General features: G+C 37.0%; 1 protein-coding gene across 3 annotated transcripts in view; it reads right to left on the reverse strand.

Moving 5' to 3' along the window:
- The window catches only part of BLNK (B cell linker), an 88271-nt gene extending 76952 nt beyond the window's left edge, over positions 1–11319 (reverse strand). For 2 of the 3 annotated variants that reach the window (XM_015867181.2, XM_015867180.2), the window contains exons 1-2: positions 7799–7937; positions 3914–3976 (exon numbers count right to left, since the gene is read on the reverse strand). In XM_015867181.2, the coding sequence (XP_015722667.1) occupies positions 3914–3976; positions 7799–7873 (138 nt within the window). In that variant the 5' untranslated portion in view covers positions 7874–7937. Of the gene's footprint in view, positions 1–3913; positions 3977–7798; positions 7938–11232 lie in introns of those variants that run through there. The other variant, XM_015867182.2, reaches the window with a different exon arrangement.
- Between the last annotated feature and the right edge of the window lie 12328 nt (positions 11320–23647).

Consider the following 23647-nt stretch of genomic DNA (forward strand, 5'->3'; position numbering starts at 1 on the left):
GTTATTACTTCTAAACTTTTATAAAATGCATGCAATTCTGTTCCATATAGAAGATCTGCCTGGTACCCAGTATGTTTATAAAACAGAATGTAATATTGCTATGAAGCAATTCTGTTTTAACCACTCAGAGAAAGACTCCAAAACACTCCCTCCCTGCAACCTTGATCATATGGGTATTGGTTATTTCTGTTCTGAAACCAGGAATAATGGATTTAAGATGTTGTGACCAACTTACTAAATACTGTGTGGCTATGGTACCTGCATGTTTTCGGTTTGAATGTCTTAAACTTCAAAAAGACATTAGTATTAATGAACCCTTTTTAATTCACTGTTGAATAAACTGCTATTTGCATTTGGCATGAAGTACATGTAGTGTGAGATATCCCCCTCAGAGATTTTGTGTTAGTTGTATGGTAAGCATCAGAGGATGGCGAAACACAAACAGGCTGCCCAGTGTGGCTGTGGATGCTCCCTCCTCAGAAGCATTAAAGGCCAGGCTGGATAGGGCTTAGAGCAACCTGGTCTAGAGGGAGGTGTCCATGCCTACAGCAGGGAGGGAGCTTGGAATGAAATGATCTTTAAAGGTCCTTTCCAACCCAAACTGTTCTGATTCTATGATGATCATCTCCTGCAGTATTTCTTAAACTTCTGGTAGTATCCTTTCTTTGGATAAAAATTGAAATGATAATTGTTTGTGCTGAAGCCACACAGGAAACCAGCACGTCTGGTGTGCTGGTGGTTCCAACAAGGCCTACCAAGGGGTCTTCACTGGAGGGGAATTGCAGCTTTGATTTGAGCATCCCTCACGGGTGCAAAAAGTTTTCTCTGCATGGGCTTCAGGTATTGATATCATGGCAGGGAAAAACAGGTGGTCTGGGGGAGGCTGAGGGAACAAGGGCTTGTACAAGGCTTGTGAAGAGCTTCTGGTAGGCATTTGGTTGGCTCCTGTCAGACTGTCTCCAGCCTGTGCAGGCTCTCTGATTTGCTTTCTGTAGCAATACATAAGGCAGAAGGTCTTTTTCAGACTGTGCATAGGTAAAGTAGAAAATTGTCCTTCTCTAAATGTAGAGGGCGAAGTTCACTCAACTCACTTGGGAAGCACCACAGTTTCTTTATTCATCTGCTAATCTAGACAGAATTTTCAGTAATGCCTAACAGAGCTTATACTAAAATCAGGCCTCATCTTAACATCCATCTAATGTTATGTAGATGCACAGCAGCGTTGTATGTACATCATAAGAGATTCATCTGTCTTCATAGAGTTTCTATGTACACGTACAGAGGCAAGCTTGTATTTGCTTATTAAAAATAATGAATTTATGTAGGTAAACCTGTAACTCCTAACTAGAAGATGGTATCAGGCTTGTTGAAGTACTTTCTACTTTTGTGTGTACATTTTTGTTTAGTCTCCACTGATGACCAGCTATTCTCCAGTGACTTTAGCTCACAGTTCAAAGGTAGTACTGGACATCTGTTAAGATGTTGTGGAGTGTAGTGAAGTAAATCATATGGCACTTGAAACTGAATGGTAAAGAGAGATGCAAAACCTAAGGCACCCGCCAAAGGTTAAAACAAATAAAATAAAATATTGAGGACTTCAGTATTTTGGATTTCTAGCCTCTGCTGACAAACCAGTAGATAAAGTTAAGAAATCACATTTTAAGTGGATAGAATAGAAATGCAGCTTTTTAGTATATGTGGTTATAGTATGTACCATATCAAACTTGTTATGCTATTATATGTTGTGTCACAGAATACCAGGATTGTGTGTACTTGTATTATTATACAAGCACTGTTTAAGCCAGGTGAGAGAGAAACTGAACTGTGATCATTAATGTGAGAAGGCGTAGGCAACCTCCTCTGTCTGGAGGCTGCAGAGCCCCTACTTACCTACATCTTTCATTTATCTGAAAATGTAAGGAACATCATTCTAATGTTAACAAAGCAGAGTGTGCACTCTTGTAAAGAATAGACTCCAGACAATCATTTATATGTTAGTGGGGCCTAGTGCCCATGCCCGGGAGGGGGTGGGCTCAATTATCTTGCTAACTGCTGCAATTGGTGTTCTGCCTGTAGGGGTGGCACGGTCAGCATTATCTAAATCGGGGGCTGGATGTTAGATTGTTGTTTTCGGTCAAAAGGAATGTTCCTTTTCTTAGGAAAAGCTCCTCCACCGGATCTCTCAAATCCTTAACATTAATAGTTTTTTCCATCACAGGAGAAGTTATCAAAGGTGATTTGCTAAGGGGGTACATTCTAAATTAGACACTATGTAATAGAGGAAGAACTTCTCATTCCTGGAGTGTTTTAATTTTCTTGTAAAATAGGAGCTTGAAATAAGTGGGCCATTTGTTTAATTATTTATAAGTTAGTTTACATAGTAGCTTGTGCATAGGTGAACTGCATCTTGCAATTACTCAGTGCTATAATTGATACCAAAACATAGGTTGATTTTATTTTTTTTTTAGTATTGCTCTATTTAATTATTTCAAACTTATTACAGATTCATCATGTTGACAAAGCTTCTGAATAATTCAATGAAAAAAGATATGAAATCTGTAGGAGTGTTACTACAGGTGTGTGCCCTACTTCATTTTTTGCACAATGCCTTCAGAAATCAATGTTCTCATTGTATCATGCACATTGATATGGTATCTGTGATGCAAAATAGCCCTTAAAGATGTGTTTGAGAATGCAGTTAGAAAAGCATACTAGAAAATACTTTCATTTTAATCATATTGCTTTTTTAAAAAAATTCTTTTTCACACATCATCACCACAGACCTGCCATGGTTCCTCTTGCTTTTTTCACTTGTACTTTATTAGTTTACCACTAATGTCTGAAAATATTTCTCACATCCTTTTTCACTCTGCTGCACATTGCTACTTGCAGCAGGCACGAAGAGCCAATCCATTCAGCTTCAACCTCTTTCTTTCTCCAGCAGTAGAATTTCTGTGACTGTGGCATCTTTTGTAGTTTGATTTATAAAACATGAAAGGGACAGAATCCAGCCTATATTGGGCAGCATTGTCAGCCTAGCATAAACTGTTAGAAAACTCTATTTTATTCTGTGGCCATGAAGTATTAAAGTAAACCTGCATGCTGCTAAGTAATTGTGGTCTAATTAATCACTTTACAGGAAGGGATCCTCTGTTAACACAAACACTTTCAGGTGCTTCCAGCAAACAGCTTTGTTAAGAACTAAAGTGCCAAGTAAAGATTATATCTCTTATTGTAACAATTATTTTTTTCATTAAAATAGGTCTTAAGATTATTTTACTTCAGAAGCTACTCAAATGCAGTTAGTGCAGAGGAATTGCCCAAGGTCAAGAGTTATTCTATTCCTCTATCTACATATTAGTTGAAATCAATAGAACCACAGTCATGCAAAAAAAACAAAACCAACAACAACAAAAAGCAAACAAAAAACCCCACAATAACAGAACTCGACAAAAGAGGCTGTCAGAATTTTTCAGAGATTCCCAGAATTTTCTACACTTCTCATGGAAAATTTGTGGGATTGTGTACTGGTAATCATACAAGTTTTAGGGAAATTCTGAAGATAAGCAATGGCTTTAAAATATATTTTTCTTAAAAACACTAAGAAACAACCAAACAACAAAATCCACCAATCCTGGAAGTCCTATTTCATACATGATATTCCTGGCTACAGTAGAACATGGGTGTGAATACAGAGAGGATACATGTGCTCTGGAGGGAAGGAAACGGTGGCTGGAATTTACAGTGCTCCAATCAGGGAAATAAATCAACATATCAAAATGGGAAGTTAGACCAATTCATGAAGAAGTGCATATGTAGAATGAAAATGTCAGAGTAATGCTTGACACTGCAAGGAATACAAGCCTTACTTGAAACACATTTGACTGGTACCTCTTATAAAATATATGCTTACCAAGAAATGAGATCCATCCATACCCAGTTTTTCTACAAGCACAGCAGATTCAGGCATTCCAAACTGAGGTAAGAAAAAGTAGAGTTGATTGTTAAACCTGACATTTATGAAGATGTTGATTAATATTTCCACACTCAAATACTTGCAGCTGCAGAAATATTTGGTATGGATAATTAAGAATACTGGGAACTATAATAGCAATGCTTAGGAATAGGTAGTGACTTCCATATTAGAAAAGATAAGGCATAGTATTATCTCTTTCTTTGGAAGAAAGGGGTAAGGTCTGATGAAATAATGAATGCAGTAGAGGAGATGAAATTAAGGAGCAGAAAATGTAGCAAATAGAACGAAGAGCCCAACAAAAATACAAGATGGAAATTTAATTGCAGTAGGATAGGAAAAGGACAAAATTAGACACAGGTGAAAAAGATTGGTTATGACAAGAGGATTCTATGATTCTATGACATATCCCATAAGTAACTGTAATCTGAGGAAATGGTTATACTCTGACTGCTGGAAACTGAGGCTGTTAGAGAGAGTGAGCTCTCCTGTTATATGCCTGCAACCAAGAACTGTACATGTACCAGGAGAAGGAGACTGGGCAAGATGAGCGCTGCCTGGAAAAAAATTTGGTTCAGAAACAGAATCTTTCTTCTGTAACATGGTCTCTTTTTAATTTTTTTTTAAGCTTGGAGACAGTATTCAGGTTTTTGGAGGATTGGGCCTGTAATGGTTTAAACTATCATTTGTTGTAATTGGGTAAACAGTATTTAAGCTGGAAATCTGTTCATCATGGAGTATAAATCATGGGTAAAAATCGTCATAATTGTCACATATGTATCAGTTCTTGGTGTCTGTTTCCTATACTATAACTGTAAATTTTGTGACAGTAATGACTAACTCAGACACTAACAGAGAACAGTAGTGAAAATAGGTTATACTCATATAAATATTCATGTATATTTTCTAAAGTAATTCCCCTGTACTGAGGAGAAGGACTAGGCCACATAGCAAATGGACACAAAATAGATACAGTCTATGCGTAACATTGAATATCTGCAGTTGCCGTTATAGCATAGATTCAAGACAAAGGGAAAAAGTATGTGCATTTGTCTAGCAAGTTTTCACTATCATTTTCATTCATTTAATCTATTACCTCAGCATCAGACATAGGATGTGACAGTAATGAAACTGATGTTCAGTGCATTATGTTCTGTCCAGTGCTCACTGCTCATTTTATATACATATACAGATGAGTATTCAAAACTTTCTCTGAACCTGGAGTAGTTTTGTTTTGAGCTGTTATACAGAAGTCACTTAATTGTCCAAATGCTTCAGAAATATTAACCCACTGTGTTTTCTTTGATCACCTCCTGAGATGAATTTTTTTTTTTTACCATGCCCATCACCATATACTTTGCATTTTCGCCAGTGATGAGCAAGAGCCTGAGTGACATGTTCGAAAAAAATCTACACAAAAAAGGTGATCCACTGTTGCTATCACCACTGATGAAATGCACAGCCCACAGCCTTGCTGTGCTCATATTCACTGTTTGGTCTCCATAAACTTTTAGTAATGGTCAATGGGTGATATATATATATATTTTTTTTGCCTGGAGGAATTCAATGGCACACCTTTATTTCATATGTGCTACCATGTCTGATGCCATTTTGACAGACTGCCCCTCTGCTGCCTTCTGTCACACAGCAATAAAATGTAATGGAATGTTGGTAGGAAAGGTCAAAATGTACTGTTATACCACCAACATCTGCGAGCATCTGTTATGAGCTAACTTAATGAAATAAGAAGCATTACTTTTGGAACAGCCCTCACAGAATTCAGTGGTTTAGGACATCTAATTAAAGCTAGTCAAGATCTAAGGTATATGTGTATGTATTTAATAATTTTTAGCTTCTGTGCAGAGCTCCCACTGTTGATGCAGTTCAGGTCTCACTACTGCTGCAAATTGGAGTCTGGAGTTTCAACTCAAACACTCAGGATATGTGTTTTGTTCTCCTACCATCCCTGCACCCTGCTGTGTGACTTGCATGGATTCAGGTAAAAATACTGTGTAGAGCACTGACAGAATCTTATGTTTCAAGGCAAAATTAACTTGTCACCATTAATTTGTTCCCTCTTTTTCAGCAAGCCCTGGCCCTGCTTTCTTTACAGTATCAGTAACGGCCCAGGGTAGTGCACAAAACATACAGGTTTCTCTGCACTGATAGAGGCAGATTTTTTCCTGAATGGATAAGATAGTGCACGCAGAAGCAGTTGCAGGTTATCATGAATATGTAAAATGGAGCAAGCTCAGATTGTAGAGGTAGTCCCATTTATGGCATTCTTCAGTTCCAAGTGCTTGGTCCTACAACCTGAGCAGCATGATTTTAGGGCTTATGTATGTGTATAGCTGATCTCTGGGGAAGTCTCTAGCAGACCTGTGGCAGTGGCTGTGGGGGCAGTGGCACTGCATCTCCTGGGGACAGGTGCACTGTATGAGCTCCCAGCACTGGTCCTTGGTATGCAGAGCAGCCAAGCACCCACTGTTGGCTATGCTGCAGGATGACAGGATCACTTGTCTGCATTAATTTGTGGTGTGAATTAATAGATTTTCATAAAGGTAGAAGAGGAGGGTTTTAAGTCTTCCACCTAACAAATCAGCAACTACGCTGTGCATGCTGGCATTTCCTTGTGAGGCTATGATCTGTTAAACAATTGTTATTAATTTTCTGTCTTGGTAATTAGAATTACTGTATCATCTTTTAATTAGTCTGATTTCCTTTAAGCTGCAAAGCCTTGAGCTAATTCTCCAACTAACCGTTCACAGTAATAAGTTCAAGAGTTGTCACGTTATTGTATGTTATGAATCAATTCCATGTAACAAGTCTGCTTTCTCAGTGTGGGGACTGTGACCCACTTGTGGTCCATCTGCATCAGGCAACTTTTTTATTTTTAAAAGTTGTACATGCATAAGAATATGCATTTATGCACAAGGAAAATGTGTAAAGATAAATACATGAACATTTTAAACTTCGTCCTATTTTCTTTTGTGGTTAGAAGTGGAACCAATTTTTTGAACCCTCAATAGATGTTGCGTGCTCCTTCAGTTGAGAAGGATGAGAGCCTAGTAAGCATTCTGAGTGAAGCAAGCATTGCAAAGATTGGTACTTCTGCAGTTAGGAGTAGGATGAACTCCAGCTACATAGAGAAATTTCCTTAAAAATAAATAAATAAAAATAAAAGGAGATGGAATTTATCAAGATGTTGTCAATGGGCAGATTGTACAATTATATGTAGAAATCTCAAAGCTGAGTCATAGTATTAAATAGAGACAATCTTGAAATATTTACTGCAACTCAGGTTGTTTTGTGTACATTGGAATAGACATTGTATAGGTAGAAAAGCTACAAGTAGACAAAGGAAAGACTGAAGAAAAAGGCCAAACTACCTTAAGGAAACATCTAACAGCTACAGTAGCTATATATGCACTGAGAAGAAAAGACGAGTCGAATTCTTACTCACAAGCTGCAGTTTTTAAAGTAAAATTGAAATCTAAGACCCATGCTCATCTTCACTTAACTGGCTTTTTATTCTCAATATATAAACAGGGGTATGAAATACCTCTTGTACCCTAAGAGATATTGCTGTGAGCAAGCATATTAGTATGGCTGGCCACACAGGAGATCATAGTTAAAAGCTTCTGCCACAGATTTGGTTTCTATTAAAAAAAATAGGAGAGCACCAAGAAAATCGTGGTAAGTTCTCATGGATTGCAATTGCTGACTAGTTTATGTTTAGGATAAGATTCTGTACACAGTATCTGGTAAGACTTTCTGCTAGCTGAATATAGACTGAACTGTAAGTGTTACATTGACATTCTGTACCTGTCTTAGGAGGTCTGCAACTTGAAAAGCTGTCCAGCCCTCACATTCCTCTTGAGATGGCAGTTTTGTGGCCATGTTGCTATCCAGAGAGGGAGGCTTGATCTGTGCGAATAACACTGAGCTGCTTCACTGGTCTTTGAGCTGCTGTAGAAATCCTAAGAGGAAGTCCTTTCTGCAACTTTTTTTCCTGTTTGCTCACTTAAAGTGAACGCCTTTAAAGAGCATTTTAGGAAGTATCAACTTCCTAAAAAATGAGTAACTTCTCAGTATGAGAAAGCTTTGTTGCATATTATCAGCATATGCAAATATCAGTTATTACTGAAATTGGGTAAGCAAATTCTGCTGAGTTTAAACATGTAAAATATTTGAGTCGTCAGCACGTTTATGGATTTAAATATTGAAACGGTTTTTCATGTCTGTTGCAGAAAGTATTATTAATGATAGCTATGCCTCACCTACCTTGGATTTCTTAGTTCAATAGCTCAAATGTGCTTTCAGACTGCATTTGGCTTGTGTATTTTGGCACACTGTTCTGTGTTGTTTACATGGGAAAAACAGAGCTTAGTTACTCAAAGTTTGCATCTATATTGCCATGTTATATAACTCAATTATTTGTCTCAAGCCTGGGCACTATAAATTTGTATCAATATGCAATGAATGGTCTGAAACTAGCCCAGCCCAGCCACCTCCAGGAGCTGAATTCCTGCCCAACTGGCAGCACTTCTCTGCCTCCTTCTCTCTGCACCAGCTGCACTTCCAGTTGTGGAGCAGCAGCACAAGCAGCTCTTAAAGAGGAGGGGCAGAGTTCATAATCTAAAATGGGAGCAAAGTGAAAAATTTTGACAGACATTACTTTATAGATTAGGCAATACAATTGCAAAGGTGCAGCTGCTGAAACAAACTCAGGTTATTTTCCTCAGCAGATATGAGTCACCTGAAGAGGACAAATAAAAGACTGGAGAGCAAGGAATATTATTTTCTGCTTTCCAATTATTATTTGTGTTTTATTTCCCTTTGCAAAATGGATTTTGGGCACATATTCAAAGGTTAAGATGGATTTCAGTGGGTCATTAGTTGCCACTGAATGCTCTTAACTCTTTCCTGCCCTGTGTCTTTATAGAACATTGAATTTGGTAAAAACCCAGCAGCTGGAATTTCAGAAATGTGAAATTAAGATAGATGACCATTGCATCTTAAACTTTGTCTCCAGAGAATAGAAAGTACAAGTGCCTTACTGTGTACACTGTAAGAGAAGTTAAATTGCACTTTATAGTGTTTTGCTTGTAAGTGGTTCCAGGGTGTTGATGTTGCCCTGGCTGATGGGAGGTAGCAATGCTTTCTTCCATGGTGTGCAGGGCCATCCCCTTCAGAGATTTTGCCTGCTGAATTTCAGTGCAGAAGTGACTGTATCAGTAGAAGGGCCTTCATGTCCAGAGGAGGTAGGGAGCAGCTGCGTGGGAGACTTGTGAATTAAAGGTTTAATGGTTGTTTGGGGGAAACAAGATAAGATGGTATCAGGTGCAAAACATGAGTAAAGTGAAGTACAGCCATGTTATGTCCACAGAACAGTTTGGTTTCTGAGTATGTAGTTCTAGTTCAGAATATCTTAGAGGCAGGCTAAATTATGGATTTTAAGAGTAAAGAGGATGTTGCAATTCAGTGCATGCTGCTAGCAGTACCTGCTCTCATCTGTACTATGGCTCAGTATTCCAGTAGCATTTTCAGAAATCTTGGCACATGGGTAGATGTTAATTATCTCCTGTGATCAACCGCTGCTTTGCGCATATGCTATATCCCAGTCTGCAGTGTGAGCTGAAGCCCTGTCCTGTCAGCTCACACACCCTGCCACATCCAACTCTCTTCCCAACCCTACTTCTTTCTTATTGCTCTGAACCCTGAAATGTGATATTTGGCTAATTCTCCTGCCATTGCTTTTATTGATACTGCCAGGACTATATATTCTGGGCTTTCAGGTTAGTACTCTCCTGAGGCTAGTAATTCTGCAGTTCTCCTCTCTCTGGGTGAGAGGGACATCTATTTGGGAGAGTTGTGCACAGCTTTGGGGTCCCACAGGAGCTGTAGCAGAGATGGCTGAAACGCTAAGACTACAGCTTGCCAGAAATATTTTGCCATTTGTGTTTCAATCCAATTAAAAACAATGTCAGCAATAAAAACTTAAAAGAAGCAGGGATATGGAGATGCTCATCTGAGAATCTGTAGCTATTCTCTGATGATGACACTTAGCATTAGTTTGATCAGTGCTGTAGTTTTCTTTCCTCAAGTGCATACAATGGAAATGGAGAATGTTATCATTAGCTTCCACTTGCTTTCCACTACCTCCAAGGGGATTACTTCAAGAATATGGAGGACTCTGTATCTTTTTACTAATTCTCTTTAGTGCTCTCACATTACCTTATGCAGCATACCAAATTTCACAGCCATCTAAGTAAATATGTGCACATGAACACATACTGTCTGTGAAGGCTGTGATGGGGATATCTTGGCTTTCAGATTTCACCAGCTAAAGGATAGCCATGCAGTTTCTTTTGAAGTGGCCAGGACCCTGTCTGTATGTAGCTTTCATGCAAACTGTAGAAACCTGACTGAAAAGCAAGACCAACCCTGGGCAGATCAAGTTCACTCAGTGCTGAGTACTCAATCTGGCATGGACACTAGCTGACATAAAAAAAGGTTTTGGTTATGTGTGCAGAGTGTAGTTTGCTATTTTAAGCTTGTGTCTAATTGGAGACATTAACATTTTATGTCAATACTTTGATTTTTCTACATTAAGAAATTTTTATCTTTTTCTGAAGCCCTCAGTGGAAATGACATCTAATACAGATCTCTGTCTTGCTATCTCTTGGGAAGCATAACATTCTAGGGGAATCTTAGTTAATTAACACATTTTAAACACCTCATAATTTGACCATTCAACGTAAAGTCATTCTCGTACATAACTCCCACAAAAAGCAGAGTTAATGCAGTGTTACAGTATACATTTTTTGTAAGCTGAAGACTTTCTTTTTCCTTTAGTCTGGAATGTGTTAGCCACAAAAGAGGAATGTTTTTATAGTTCTGCAGCTCCTTGGAGTTTCATAAAATGAGTTCTCAATTTGCAGTTTTATAGAAATTGCTAATAAGCAGTATAGAAACTGTTTCTTAGATCATACCACTGGTGTTTCTTGCTAAATACAGCTATGTTTTTTCAAGAACATAAGCACTAAATGTGTTAAGCTTAGTTTAGAACTTTCAAAGTGAAGATCTGCTTTGGAAAAAGCTTGTAGCAGTTGCATGCAACTTATTTTACTGGAAAGCTGCTCTCAGGAAAATATACTTGAGAAAAATCTTAGCTCAGTGGTATAGTAATTTGTATAAAATAGAAACCACTATCACTGATATATTTATACAAGAATAATGAGAGGAATATGACTTACCATACAATCTGCATTCTTCTTCTGTTAGGAATACATGTTGGAGTTGATTCCAAATAAGTTGAAGGAGCAGTTTCTCATGCCTGCTCTTCTCCCTTAAATGCTCCCATATGTTTTTTGTTTTTATTAATGTGATGGACAGGCTTGACATTTGTGGTGGGTGGGAAGAACATATTCTTAAAGTGAAAAGCTAGAATATTATCATAGACTGAGCAAGTTCACAGCTGGCAGATAAAGGTCTATTTACAGCTATCTGCCTAGAAGTGTGATAAAATGTTGCTGATCAGTTTTGTCTGATAAAATAACAGAATTGACAGAAATCATAGGGTCTGGAAAAATCCTCAGGAGATCCAGTTAGGGCTTCAGTTGAGAGGCAGGATCAAATATAATTAGGACTAGTATAATTAGGATTCAGTCCTAGAAATCATTTGGGTGATCTCCTTTTTCTGTTTGTGAGGTTGTAGGGTAAGAGCAGCTCCATCACATTTTTAGGTGGCAGAGAAGGAGGACATACTCATATTCTATGCTAGACAAGAGGCTGCAAGACAAGCGCCCATCAATAGTAATAATATTTTCTGTCCAAGTATCAGATGGGACTGGACTTGGTTCTCCTCTCTTTCCTGAGGAAACAAACACAGTTTCTTCAACGTTCCTTCCTAAGCAGTACTTTAATTTATAAACTTGTCTAGCCTTTTCATTCTCAGCATTCTTTTCAGTTTGGCTCCATCTCAATTGAAAGTTAGGGTGGATTTACTGCTCCCAGGATACTGTTCTTAATCATGCTGCAACTGCTTCTGTCTCAGTGTACTTTAGAAGTGTCCTCATTACTAAAACATCCATGTAATTGACAAAAGACTGAATACAGCTAAAGACGGAACAAATTCCTATGGGATCCTGCTTGAAAGGGGTTCCCAGATGCAGTGGTGCAGCCTATCTTGGAGCTTGATGACAACCAAGAAAAGCAAACCCCGCAGACTTTTCTAAGAATGGTTAATACCACTGCAGTATCAAGGAGGCTGTTTTTGTACAATGATTTGAAACCTACCATTTTAAAATACTTCTGTTATTCTTAAAAAAAAAAAATCTTAAATTTTTTTATTTTTTTTTTTAAATTTCACTTGATTTTTAACCTGTTCCTGGTATGAATTCCCTGCTATTTCATCTGAATAATAATTATTAACAAATGCTTATTTTTCTTTTGCTTCCTTTGTAGCTGAGGGTGGATGTATGACATGAAGGTCATTGTCTAATGGACAGCTGTGCTTTGTGTTATTGTGTATACTTCTAAAACTATGATTGTTGGTTTGACCTTCTCTTTGAATTTAGCATCAGATTTAACTGTTATTCTAGACAGACTGCACCTATTCCCATGTCTGTGTATTTGTAACCAGAATATTACAGCTAGGTTTCTTCATCTTTTTGGAAATTCGTGTTTTTAACTAGTACAATAAAATATAGCAGTAGTAAAAACCCAGCCTGCTACAAAAGTGACACTGTTCACTAGAAATTCCCTTTGATTTTTTTTTTTTTTTTTCTGAAGGCTGCTATTGATGCCATAGTGATTGGTTGTGAAACTCTTCCCAAGTATGCAGTGTTCTTCTCAGTTCAACTGCAACACTTTTTATAATTGTATGTGTTTGAACACCTTGGCAGCTTCGCTGTCGACTCATCTAGGATCACAGTCTGGCTTGTATTGTTTGCCTTTACATTTTATAAGATTTCATTATAGAACACGTCCTACTTGGAAATTTGTCTGTGTGTTGACTATTCTGATAAAATATAGGAAATTATGTGTGAACATATTTCCATCTAGCAGCATTTATAAGCATTAAAATCTAGTGAGTAACTTTCAAAACAAAAATACAAAATCATGTTAGTGTCTTATTATTTAAATAATATACACAGGCAGCTTATATTTATAAAGCTGAAGCTGATGCTTATTTTAAACTGTTTTGTTTTTTAATGCATTTTGTTAGTACACAGAATTCTTGAATACTGTTGATTTATTTGAGGTTTGTACCTTGATATATGTAGATCTTTCACTGCTTGATAGCAGATAAATGGAAAAAGAATGTTAAATTAATACTTGAACTCCCAGTGAGCATACTAATGTATCATTGCATGGTGCTTTACAGTGGAAGATCTCAACAAACGGTTGACCCTGTATGCATTAATGACTTGCCACGAAGTTAGTATAAGAGCCAGTGTTTTATTTTATGTTGCGTCTGCTTCCCAGATGCAAGCACTTGCACAAGCTTCCATTTTACACCTTCTATGCATGGTAGTATTTGGAACAGCTTTTGATATTTTCATACACCCAGGTAACAAATAGCAGTTATGTTGCTTTCCACAGTGAATTAGGATTGAGGTCACTGAGCTGTTAGAAGCACAAACCAGAAAAACTTCACTGACAATAGGCTCTGGATTTGTAACTGTCAGTTATTTTTAGGACACTATAGTAAGAAGAAATTTAAGTTACCTCAAGGAAAATAGAATTGCTTCTGTTGTGAATGGGATATATCTTCCATTCAGCATACAACTTCAGAGGGGAAGGACTGCAAAATGAGACTGGAGGTGATAGGGAGACTGAGCTTTACAAGACATGAAACTGCATCCCAATGGGAATAGAAGCTTTTTTTTTTTTTTTTTAAGTGGTGAGTGACTCAGTTCTCTATGTTCTAAGCCATATGATGTGAGGAGAAGTGAATATAGGTTTTGCCAACTAGTGCTATTTTTTATATACTAGTGTTATGTTTTTGAAAGTGCCTCAGAAGCAGCACTACCTCAGAAATCTGTGCCTGTTTTCAAAGCTTGATTGGATGCATGATGTGAATAGGATTTTGATAATGTTACCTGCATTCCTGATAAATTGAACTCTATTTTGATTCAAGCAGTTTATGAAAAGTCAGTGGGAGTTGTTTATGCGTAACCTTCATGAGCTCATTCCTTTGTTATTAAAAATAAATGAAATGAGAACTTAAACATTAACTCCCTCCCCCCCCCCCCCAATAAATGTCAGGCTGATTAAAACTTCAACACTGACCTTCAGAGCAGTGAGATGTGACAATAATGTGATTATCTTCTGAGGTCAGAAGAAGTTACAAATCAGATGAAACAAACGCATTTAATCTTCTGCAGTTTTTGCGTTCTGAACAACATCCTACACCTCATTTGCCATGTTGTTTCCAGTGTTATTTCTGTTTGTGATTTTTGTACCTTTCCATTATTGGCAGACTACAGCAAACAATTGAATTCTCTGGCAATTCCTACCTTTTAGTTAGCTGTGCCTTAGTTCATTACTAAATCATTTAATGTGCTGAAGGTGTGACTGGCATAAATGTAAGAGCAGATCTTGGGGCATACACCAGCCCTTTATACCTGTACCAGCAACATGAAACAGAGTGGCCCATTGTTTATCAGTGATGGCAGATCATTTAATGTGTTTGTAAAACAGTCACTATTAACTGTAGTTCATCACTCCTCCTATCTTTTGATATGGATAACTGACCTTAGTTTAGTTTGACTTAAAGGCAAAGGAGTAATTTTATCATGTAAAGTGAGTACCGAATCCCTCCATGTGCTAGTGCTCCTTATCACAGCAGTGAGATGATGCCATCAGTGTTACATGACTTGTCAGCTTTTGTATTTCTCCTGGCAATTTGCAAAGGGCTTACATCTAGTTTCTAGAGTCATGTTTTTGTTTCTGTTTTTAAAGGAATCTCAGTAACTTTTTAGAGATAACAACCAAATAGTTTTGAGATCTTGTACAAAAAATTTTTGATTAAAACCTTTGTTTTTTTCCTCTTTTTTTTTTTTTTTTTTTTTTTCCACTGAGCAAATCTTAATATAGAAATGCAGGCCCAAGCAGTGCTTAAATTGGAATGCTGGAAAACTAAAGTGCTGTGAACTGCTTTGCATGGAAAAGGAGTCAGTGGAGATTCCACTCTGGATTGACCAAGCTCAAGATAATGTTTCCTATTCTCACCACAGATGTATTGCAATGAGCTCTTTCCTTTCACTGACTCTTTCATGGTTTGTGAAAGCCTGAGTCAGCACTCTGCAAGAGCAGAACAGCAGGAGAGCTGGGCCAGAAGGGATGCAGTACTTCCTAAGGGAGTTTCTCTCAGATTAATCACCTTCAGGTTCCCTATCTGTATTCCAGAGAGTGCACATAGGTTCTTGTCAAGAGCCTTTTTTGAAATGAAAGTAGGGCAAACTGCACCATTCCTGTTAAGGGTAAGATCAAACTCTCCAGTTAACTCCTACTATTAACTCCAATTCTAGAATATTCTTAATATCTTTCCGTGCAACTGTGTGTAGTTTGAGAGCACTCATCCTAAAACTGTAGACTGTTCAAATGCAATATTAAAAAGAACAAGGTGGAAAGATAGCATTTTATATAAAATTTCTTGCTGTTATTAGATAGTTTCATAGCAATAGAATAATTTAAAGGTGAAGAGTGTATTTTGTAGATGTTTAGAGCATAACAGCAGGAGGAAACTTGGCAGGAATAAGCCTCCCTGCTTCAGAAAGTAGCCAGATTCTTTAAGACCCATTTGTTTTGAAAAACAAATTATTTTATTGTTTGAAAACTTGGAAAGCAAAATCAAGTTAACTCCTTGAATTGAGTTTACCCTCTGAAGCCTTGTTAGATTCTTTTGCATCCTTAAATGCACATGTAGACAACAGTTTTCTAGGTTCTCTCTTAAGATCTCAAAGGAGATTAAAAATGCATTAGGAAAAAAAATTGTATTAGAAACGATTTATTGAATGACCTATGGGAATATTGCTATTGAGGCTTAACTTTTGTGAAGGGATCTTTGGAGGTTTTTGCCTAATTCCCCAGTGGATAGTAGCTATGGGATTGTTTGCACTCTGGCAGTGTTCTGATAAATGTTCTAAATGTATATATTTGTATATATTACATGATCTCTCATAAAATATACTTCAGACAATTAATCTGATTATTTTGTTTAGAAATCTAAATTGCAAATCTACTGTGGACAAACTTGCTTCTTATATACTAGATAAGCAAAGATAAAAGCCTTATCAGAAAGGATGCCTTTAGCAAGCTGTTTTATCAAAATAACCCCAAAACTACCAAGTTAAACATCAGGGAGCAGAACTTAAATCAAATGAATTGATATGTATGTGCTTTACTTAACATTACAGGGTCTTCTGGGAAGAGTTAGTGATTGCCTTTCTTTAAAGCTGTCAGCTGAATTCTGAAGGCTTTGCAAGAGAGCTGAGTGATTTGCTGGGCCAGGAGCACAAAGGCGATATCACATCGCTGTTAATGAATGCTTTTCAGTACAGTTTGAAATTAAGAGTTGCAGCAAACAGGAAAAATGAATTGATGGTAACTATGGTTTTCACTTGTTGAATAATGTTTCAGATAAGGATATCCACATAGACTTTTTACAACTTCTGAAACATGATGGGAATGCTGTAGAACATGGAAAGTGTTCCCTGAACTAATTTTGAAAGTATATTCCAATACACTAATTGTTCTATGATGTAACACAGAATACACCAAGGAATAAGATATTATATTTGGTTACAGTAGGTGAGATACCCTGTGTTTTAAAGTCAGTGCTGTGATAAAGATAGGAACATCAGAAGATTTTCTGAATAGTGAAAATCATTTTATGTTGAAAGGCTTTTTAACCTGGTTCAGCTGATCATACTAAAGCTTTATTCTAAAAAAGTAGTACAGTGATGTTGAAAATCAATTCTATATGATATGAAAGTAGTCTTTTAAATAGAATGATTGATTTGAAGGGAGAGTAGTGAACTCAGACTAAAATTTTTCTTGTCACTAAAATACTCCTTCAGGTAAAGGGTATAGGTGGCTGAGGCTGCATATGTGTGTAAGCTCTTCATGCTTCTTCAGGAACATTTATTGCATTAAAGGTATTTAACTGTGATGCATTTGTTTCTCAGAAAACTAACAAATGCAGTTTGAAATACTTCATGTCAGTAGCAAAGTTCCTATCAACAGAGCAGATTATAGTCCAGAATAAATCCCAAGAAGAGAAAGACATTGGTCAGCAACTCTGATTTAATGAGCCTATTTATTATATTTCTTTCTGAAACTTAACATGGCATTCAAGAAAAAAATTTCAAAGCAGAACAATACATCATACTCTGCAATTGCAGACAGTTTGCAGGTGCAAATATCTGCTGTCACAGAATGACTCATTGAAACTGTTTCTAGGATAAATTGTAACGCTATAGGCCTAACTAAATTCTGATGAGGTAAGTGCGGTTAGAGATCAACCAAGAGAAATGTAAAGCATTAAAATGCCATCCTATAAAAGACCATAAGGGGGAGTACTTAACAATTATGTTAAGGTGTTGGGAATAGAAAACCTGAAAGCAGGAGCTGAATGTAGGTAATCCCTACAATTCTTATAGGCCATGACAATATAGTTCCTAAGAGAAGGCTTCATATCTTTAGACTCAGAACAATCAAGTCACTCTGTGTATATATAAAATCAACCAGTAAATGCCCTACTGAACCAGAACAGATATAACTACATAAATAGAATGGTGTTTACATAAATGAAATGGTTTTTGGTTGCTTGGAAAGATGTCTGAATATTTATTCTTTGACTGGATGGTCAATTTATTAAGGGTAAATTTGGGGATATCTACATATAGAAATTTACAAATTCATTTTCTTTCCCATATAGATGCACAAAACATATAGTCTGCTTGCAACTATCATCTATCACTAACATCAAGTATCAACAGAGACTCTTTTATATTATTGTTGTTTACAAAAAAAAGAGCTTTGTTCTTACCACTGTAACTGAGATAAGAATCTAGCCCACAGTACACATTTATGCAGAAGACACTCACAGCTGTAGGGTAGTTGGCAGTTCATTGACTTGTTTTGAGATCTGTGGAGGAAAAAAACAGTGCAGATTAAAAGCAAGATATAAGAGAGTACTTTAGTACTGTTTTTTGGGTTTTTGTTTTTTGCTAACTGACATTTGGCATCAAGAGGGCTGTCTAATGTGACAGCTGTCTGCTAATTTATCCTAGGAAATCATATGTGGAAGACAATGGCAGAGGAACACAGTGCTGGAGTAATACCACACATTCTAAAGAAAATTTTATACTTTGTGTTTTATTTGAAGATCTTTATGTTCTTAACAACATCTAATCAAGCAAGTCATAGTTGCTGAACTTAGAATTCTTATGTTGCCTAGTTTGTAAGTGAATGCACCAAATTCAGTGCTGCAGAGGTTACTCTGCTCTGTGGTGTAATGACCTCTTGCTGTATTTTATAAGAAAAATATTGTGGTAACTCCAAAAGATATTTCCAATAGCTCCTTTTTATTGCAACCAGTTTATGAACAAGCTCTCTTAGTGAGTTCTTGCTTACTTCTTTAGACTTACAAAAACCTTAAATGAATCCCACATTAATGCAAAAAGTTTTGGTTTTTCTTTTTTTTTTCTTTCTTTTTTTTTTTCTTTTTCTTTTTTTTTTTTTTTTCCTTTTCCATTTGAGTTAGTTAAACTTTCTGAAGCAGAAATAATCCAGAAGCTAGACTTAAAGCAGGAATGAAAGTGGAAACAACTCACTGTGGAGACCAGAATATTCACCTTATTTGCTTTTTTCCCAAAGTCATGAAATAGAGATTTATAGATGTTAAGGTTACAAGTGACTTACAGTTGTTATAGAGAGTGACCTTCCACATCACAGAAATTATGATTTCTGTAAATAAATTTCTGATTTATACCCTATGACTATGATTGAACTAGAGTATATAAATATAATAGAGTTCATAAAGTGATCCAGCCTTTATAAATGTTTGCCAGTGTTTGCAAGGCTGCCACAGTCCAGCTGCACAGAAACTGATGGAGGTAAGGGGTCATATCTGCCATGTGCTTCTGGTTGTAGCTTAAATTTGTCAGTACAGGTATATGTTATTCCCTATCAATTTGAATACAAGTAAATCCCATTATGAGTTATCTTGATATACTAAGAATGATTGATCTGAAAAAATTAAGATCACATCTAAAGAAATTGTTGCACCTTCCTTAACTTATGTTAGAGAGAAGACAGCAACTCTCCCTGCTGCCACTCCAAATGCTTTCTTCATTGCTGTTGTGAAAACCTAGCAAAAGCCAGAGAACCAAAATTTATTACACGTGGATAGTTTCAGGTTGATTTCCCAGCTTATCAGTGTTCTGTCTCGCTTCTTGTTCTGAGGTTCATGTTACTTATTCTCATTTAGGACTCAGATTTTACAGAAACTTAATATCATCAGCAGAATGAAATACAGTAGCAAGACCACATCCTTATAGGCATTGCACCCAATAACAGTGCCACTATTTTGCTAAATTCAGAAGAATTTCCTCTGAGATGTTTAGCTAAGGCAGGGATGTCTCTGCTTAAGTCTTTTAATGATCCTTTGGAGAATAGAGGCATTTCTTTTTAGTAAATTCCAGCTACACAACAGCACCAGCTTTTGTACAGGGTCTGAAACCTGTGCTATACTATGGAAAAATCTGAAAAATAGCTCTGGAAGAAGAAAAATGAAAACGTGTTTTAGAGTAAATGCTGAGTCATGGCTTGAAGAAGTGATTGAGCACCTGGGGGGAAGAGAAGGCCAAGCCAGGGGAGCTCAGGTTGAAGCAGTGCCCCTGAATGACCAGAAGGAGTGGAGCCAGGGTCCACCCCTTCCCAGACCTCATTTATGTGTTCACAGTGGAGGTGAGGATGTCTTGCTGGAGATCCCTGCTTATATGAGACCTTTCAAAGGTAAGCAAATTTTGTTTGTTTCTACATTCATGGCTGCTGCATTTGGGCATAACCTCATTTGCTGCAACCATAGTCTTTGTTACTGTGCTAATACTACTGCTTTTCCTATCATGTTACAGTGTTAAAAACTTAGTTTAGTGATTTTTTTTTTGCTTTTTTTAAAAAAGATGTATTTACAAATAACATCAGCCTTTAGCGTAACTCTAAATTTTACAATAAAATAAGGAATTAGGAGAAACAAAACATACATAGACATTTTCAGGTTGCCTGGCTTTGCTTCATGCTGAACCCTTTGTTTAATTTAAAGTGAAAGTTAGTATTTTCACATAACTGATGAAAGGAGTTTCGTTTCTGGTTGAACAGTCACTTTCAGTTACAGAGAAGCATTTTGTTTTCATTTAGTTCTGCCTTTTCCAATCAATATACAAACATACTTCTTTCAGCAATTGCTCAGCAAATGAACTGTTAACATCTTGTTTAGCTGCTTGTGCTCCTATACTATATGTATTCTTTCGGATTTAATGTAAGCTACTTGCTAACATGAACACATAAATTTGCTTGAGAAGTTTACACTGCAGCCTAATGGGGTCATTTTACAGGATGAAGAAAGGGTGTTTAAATTAAAGAGGAAATATGCAAAACTCAGCTTAGAGTTCTGTGAAACTTTAATTATTTGACTGCAAAACGAGACCAGGTGGCTTCTTTGGAGTTAGGTCTGACTGTAGCCTGGCAAACACTGTTAGCCCAGACACAGCTGTAACCTCCCCACATCTAACACTCTTAAAGACTCTTAATTGGCACAGAAAACCATAAGTCCGTTTGGCAGTGTAGGTAGATAATCTGACACCCCTGATCTCTTTTTACCTGCGTGCCCATGTCTGCTTTTTTCAAGTTTTCCAAGTTCTACTCTGGTTCAAAGTCAGGTGCAGTGGCTGAATTCTTTTGGCTCAGGTATGCTATGGAGAGGTTGAGCTGTACATTTAAACTCTTCACTGTACAGCATGGGATTGTGAGAGACAAGGTGTTTGTAACTTCATCTGATATGCCTACTACATATTTACAGTAGTTTAATTTTTAGACTGTAATGTGCTACCATTTATTCTAATTACTATTATTCAGACTTCTAAGTAGTTGTGCTAAGCAGTATAACGCAACCTTGAGAGCAACTTACTCTTTGAATAGATCTGAATATGGCTGAAGTTGTCAGTTACTTTTCCTTCCCTTGTTAATCCTTTAAAACAAACACTTATCCTAAATTTCTAGTTCTCACTTTCACCCTTCTACATAGTACCACCTTATGTTTATGCTGGTGTTGGTGCTGTATAGCATGTCTGTGGGCAGCACAGCTGCAGAGGCAGCATGAGGTGATGCAGTAGTGGTTTGCTGTGGAGCAGCAGGGAGAGTGCCCCACAACCTTGTATCTCACCACAGAGGCTTGTGGGTTCTGTTTTTTGCTGTCTTTTGGATTTGGTTGGTGAGTAGCAAGGAAAATATGTATAAATGGTTGCTAGTGTTTCTCCTAGTAAATTCTGCATGTATATATATATATATATATTTTATATATATATATATACATACACATATCTTTTAGAACTTCTGCAGTTAACTGCACATTATATTTTTGACACATTACAACTTCATTCAGCTGTGTCTACTAGAGAATATTTATTTAGGACAATTGTTAACGGCCTGTATCATGCTGTCCTTGCAGTGCCCCTTTATTCTTGTCTTTATCAAACCCTTCCTACTCAAAACCCTTTTTTTCCTGAATAGAGCCATCTTTTTCCACTGACTGTAAGTTGGTGAGGAATATTGTTTCCTCTAACATTCCTTCCCTCAAATTTGAAGCTTTTAATTCCATCTCAGAAACACATGCTTTTATGGTCTGGTTTGGGTAGTTCCTTTATCTTTCCTCTATTAGAATTAATCAATAAATACTTAGATTCTGTTCCCTTTCAGGCAGTCAGATGCAGCCAGCAAAGTAAAGGCTACTGCATAGCTGGTATTTATATTTTCTTCTGGTCTGCTGAGCTGAGCTCCATTGTTCACCATTTTCTACCTCCAACTTGATTTTTCAACACCTGCACAACGGGGAGGAAAAGATGAAGATATTTTACCTCATGTAACCTATATAACACTTGAAAAAGTAACCAGGAAGCCAATGAATCTGCACAAAGGGGAAGATAGAATTACTTTTGACAGAGAATTTTCTGAATTTATTATTGATGACAATGTACATGCTCTGCAGGTTGTGCACCTTTTTGATGCTTATGCAAGATAATGGAGAGGCTGACAAACGTCTATAGATATAATTCGCTAAAATCTTTTGATTTTATAATTGTATTGGTGCTTACTGTATGGATTATGACACTTATATGCAATGTGTAACTTTTTTTAGTCAAATCTGCATATTTGTTTTTTATACTGAGTCCCATTTTGCTTATGTAAGTAAGATTTTTCTTAGTAATTACCTGGAAGGTATCTTGGACTGCATTCCCACATGTCTAAAAACATGACTACACCATTATTTTCATGTTAGTAGTTCAATGCTGTTGAATTATCTTCCTCTGCAGACTTATTCTTTGTGACACAATTTTGATAGGCACTCACTTTCAGCTGTCAAAGCTACAGTCTGTGAAGAAGCTAGGATATATGAGCATGCATTCTCTGAAGCTCACTGTGCCGTTGCTGGGCATGTTACATGGGGATATTCAGGAGCTCTATGCGGTAAGGCTGCACTGCACAGTCAGATGGGTAAGATTACAAGAACACTATCTGTATTTATTAGAGCATTTTTCTCAATGCCTCATGTAAGTAAATCAGTAGTCTGGTCTAACCACTGAATTCTACGGATTTCTCTAAATCATTCTATTGAATCATTTGCTTTGGGTGGCATTTCAGATGTAGTGCTTGAATCAAGTTTGTAGAAGAGCAGCCTGAAATACCTTGGAATGAGCCAATTGAGGTTAGAAAGTAAATATGTACTTATATATAAATCCCACTCACTGCTGTTTATATATTTTTGTAGTGTAAACACTACTGCATTATTTGCAGTGTTACTGCAAGATGTCTATTGTAGCAATGAATTAAGGCGGATGCATGGCCAAAACAGCTGCTTTCTTAGCAGTATGATACTATAGGAGTTGAGAAAGAAATAAGTTCATAGGATAAGAATTTTTGCATTTGTAGTATTACTTTTATATAAAAAGTTTATGAAATATCCAGAAGCATTATTTAGTCATCACTAAGAAAGAGAAATAACCTTTTCAGTTCAAGTACAGGCCACACAATGCCATTAATGTAACACCTAATCTGCAAATATTTGCTGTATATCTGTTAATTCTCAGAAAAGACACTGAGTCTAAAACAAAACAAGCCAGAATACCCGTACCCTTGTAAGCGTTGTTTGGAAGAGGTGCGTAACTGTTTAAGGGCCTACCTGAACATGCATGTGAATGGGGTTACACAAATATGCCTTTTTATTGCTGAGAGGTTCGCAAGGCTCTCATGAGAGTACAGCATAAACAAAATAACTGATGCATCGGTACAAAAATCGAAGGGTAGTCCAATAACAATCTCAACAAGGAGCAGCAGCTACCATTAGCAGAGCAATCAAAGATTTAAATCATTTGTTGCTGAAGA

The sequence above is a fragment of the Coturnix japonica genome, chromosome 6, assembly GCF_001577835.2.
Source record: "Coturnix japonica isolate 7356 chromosome 6, Coturnix japonica 2.1, whole genome shotgun sequence".
NCBI lineage: Eukaryota > Metazoa > Chordata > Aves > Galliformes > Phasianidae > Coturnix > Coturnix japonica.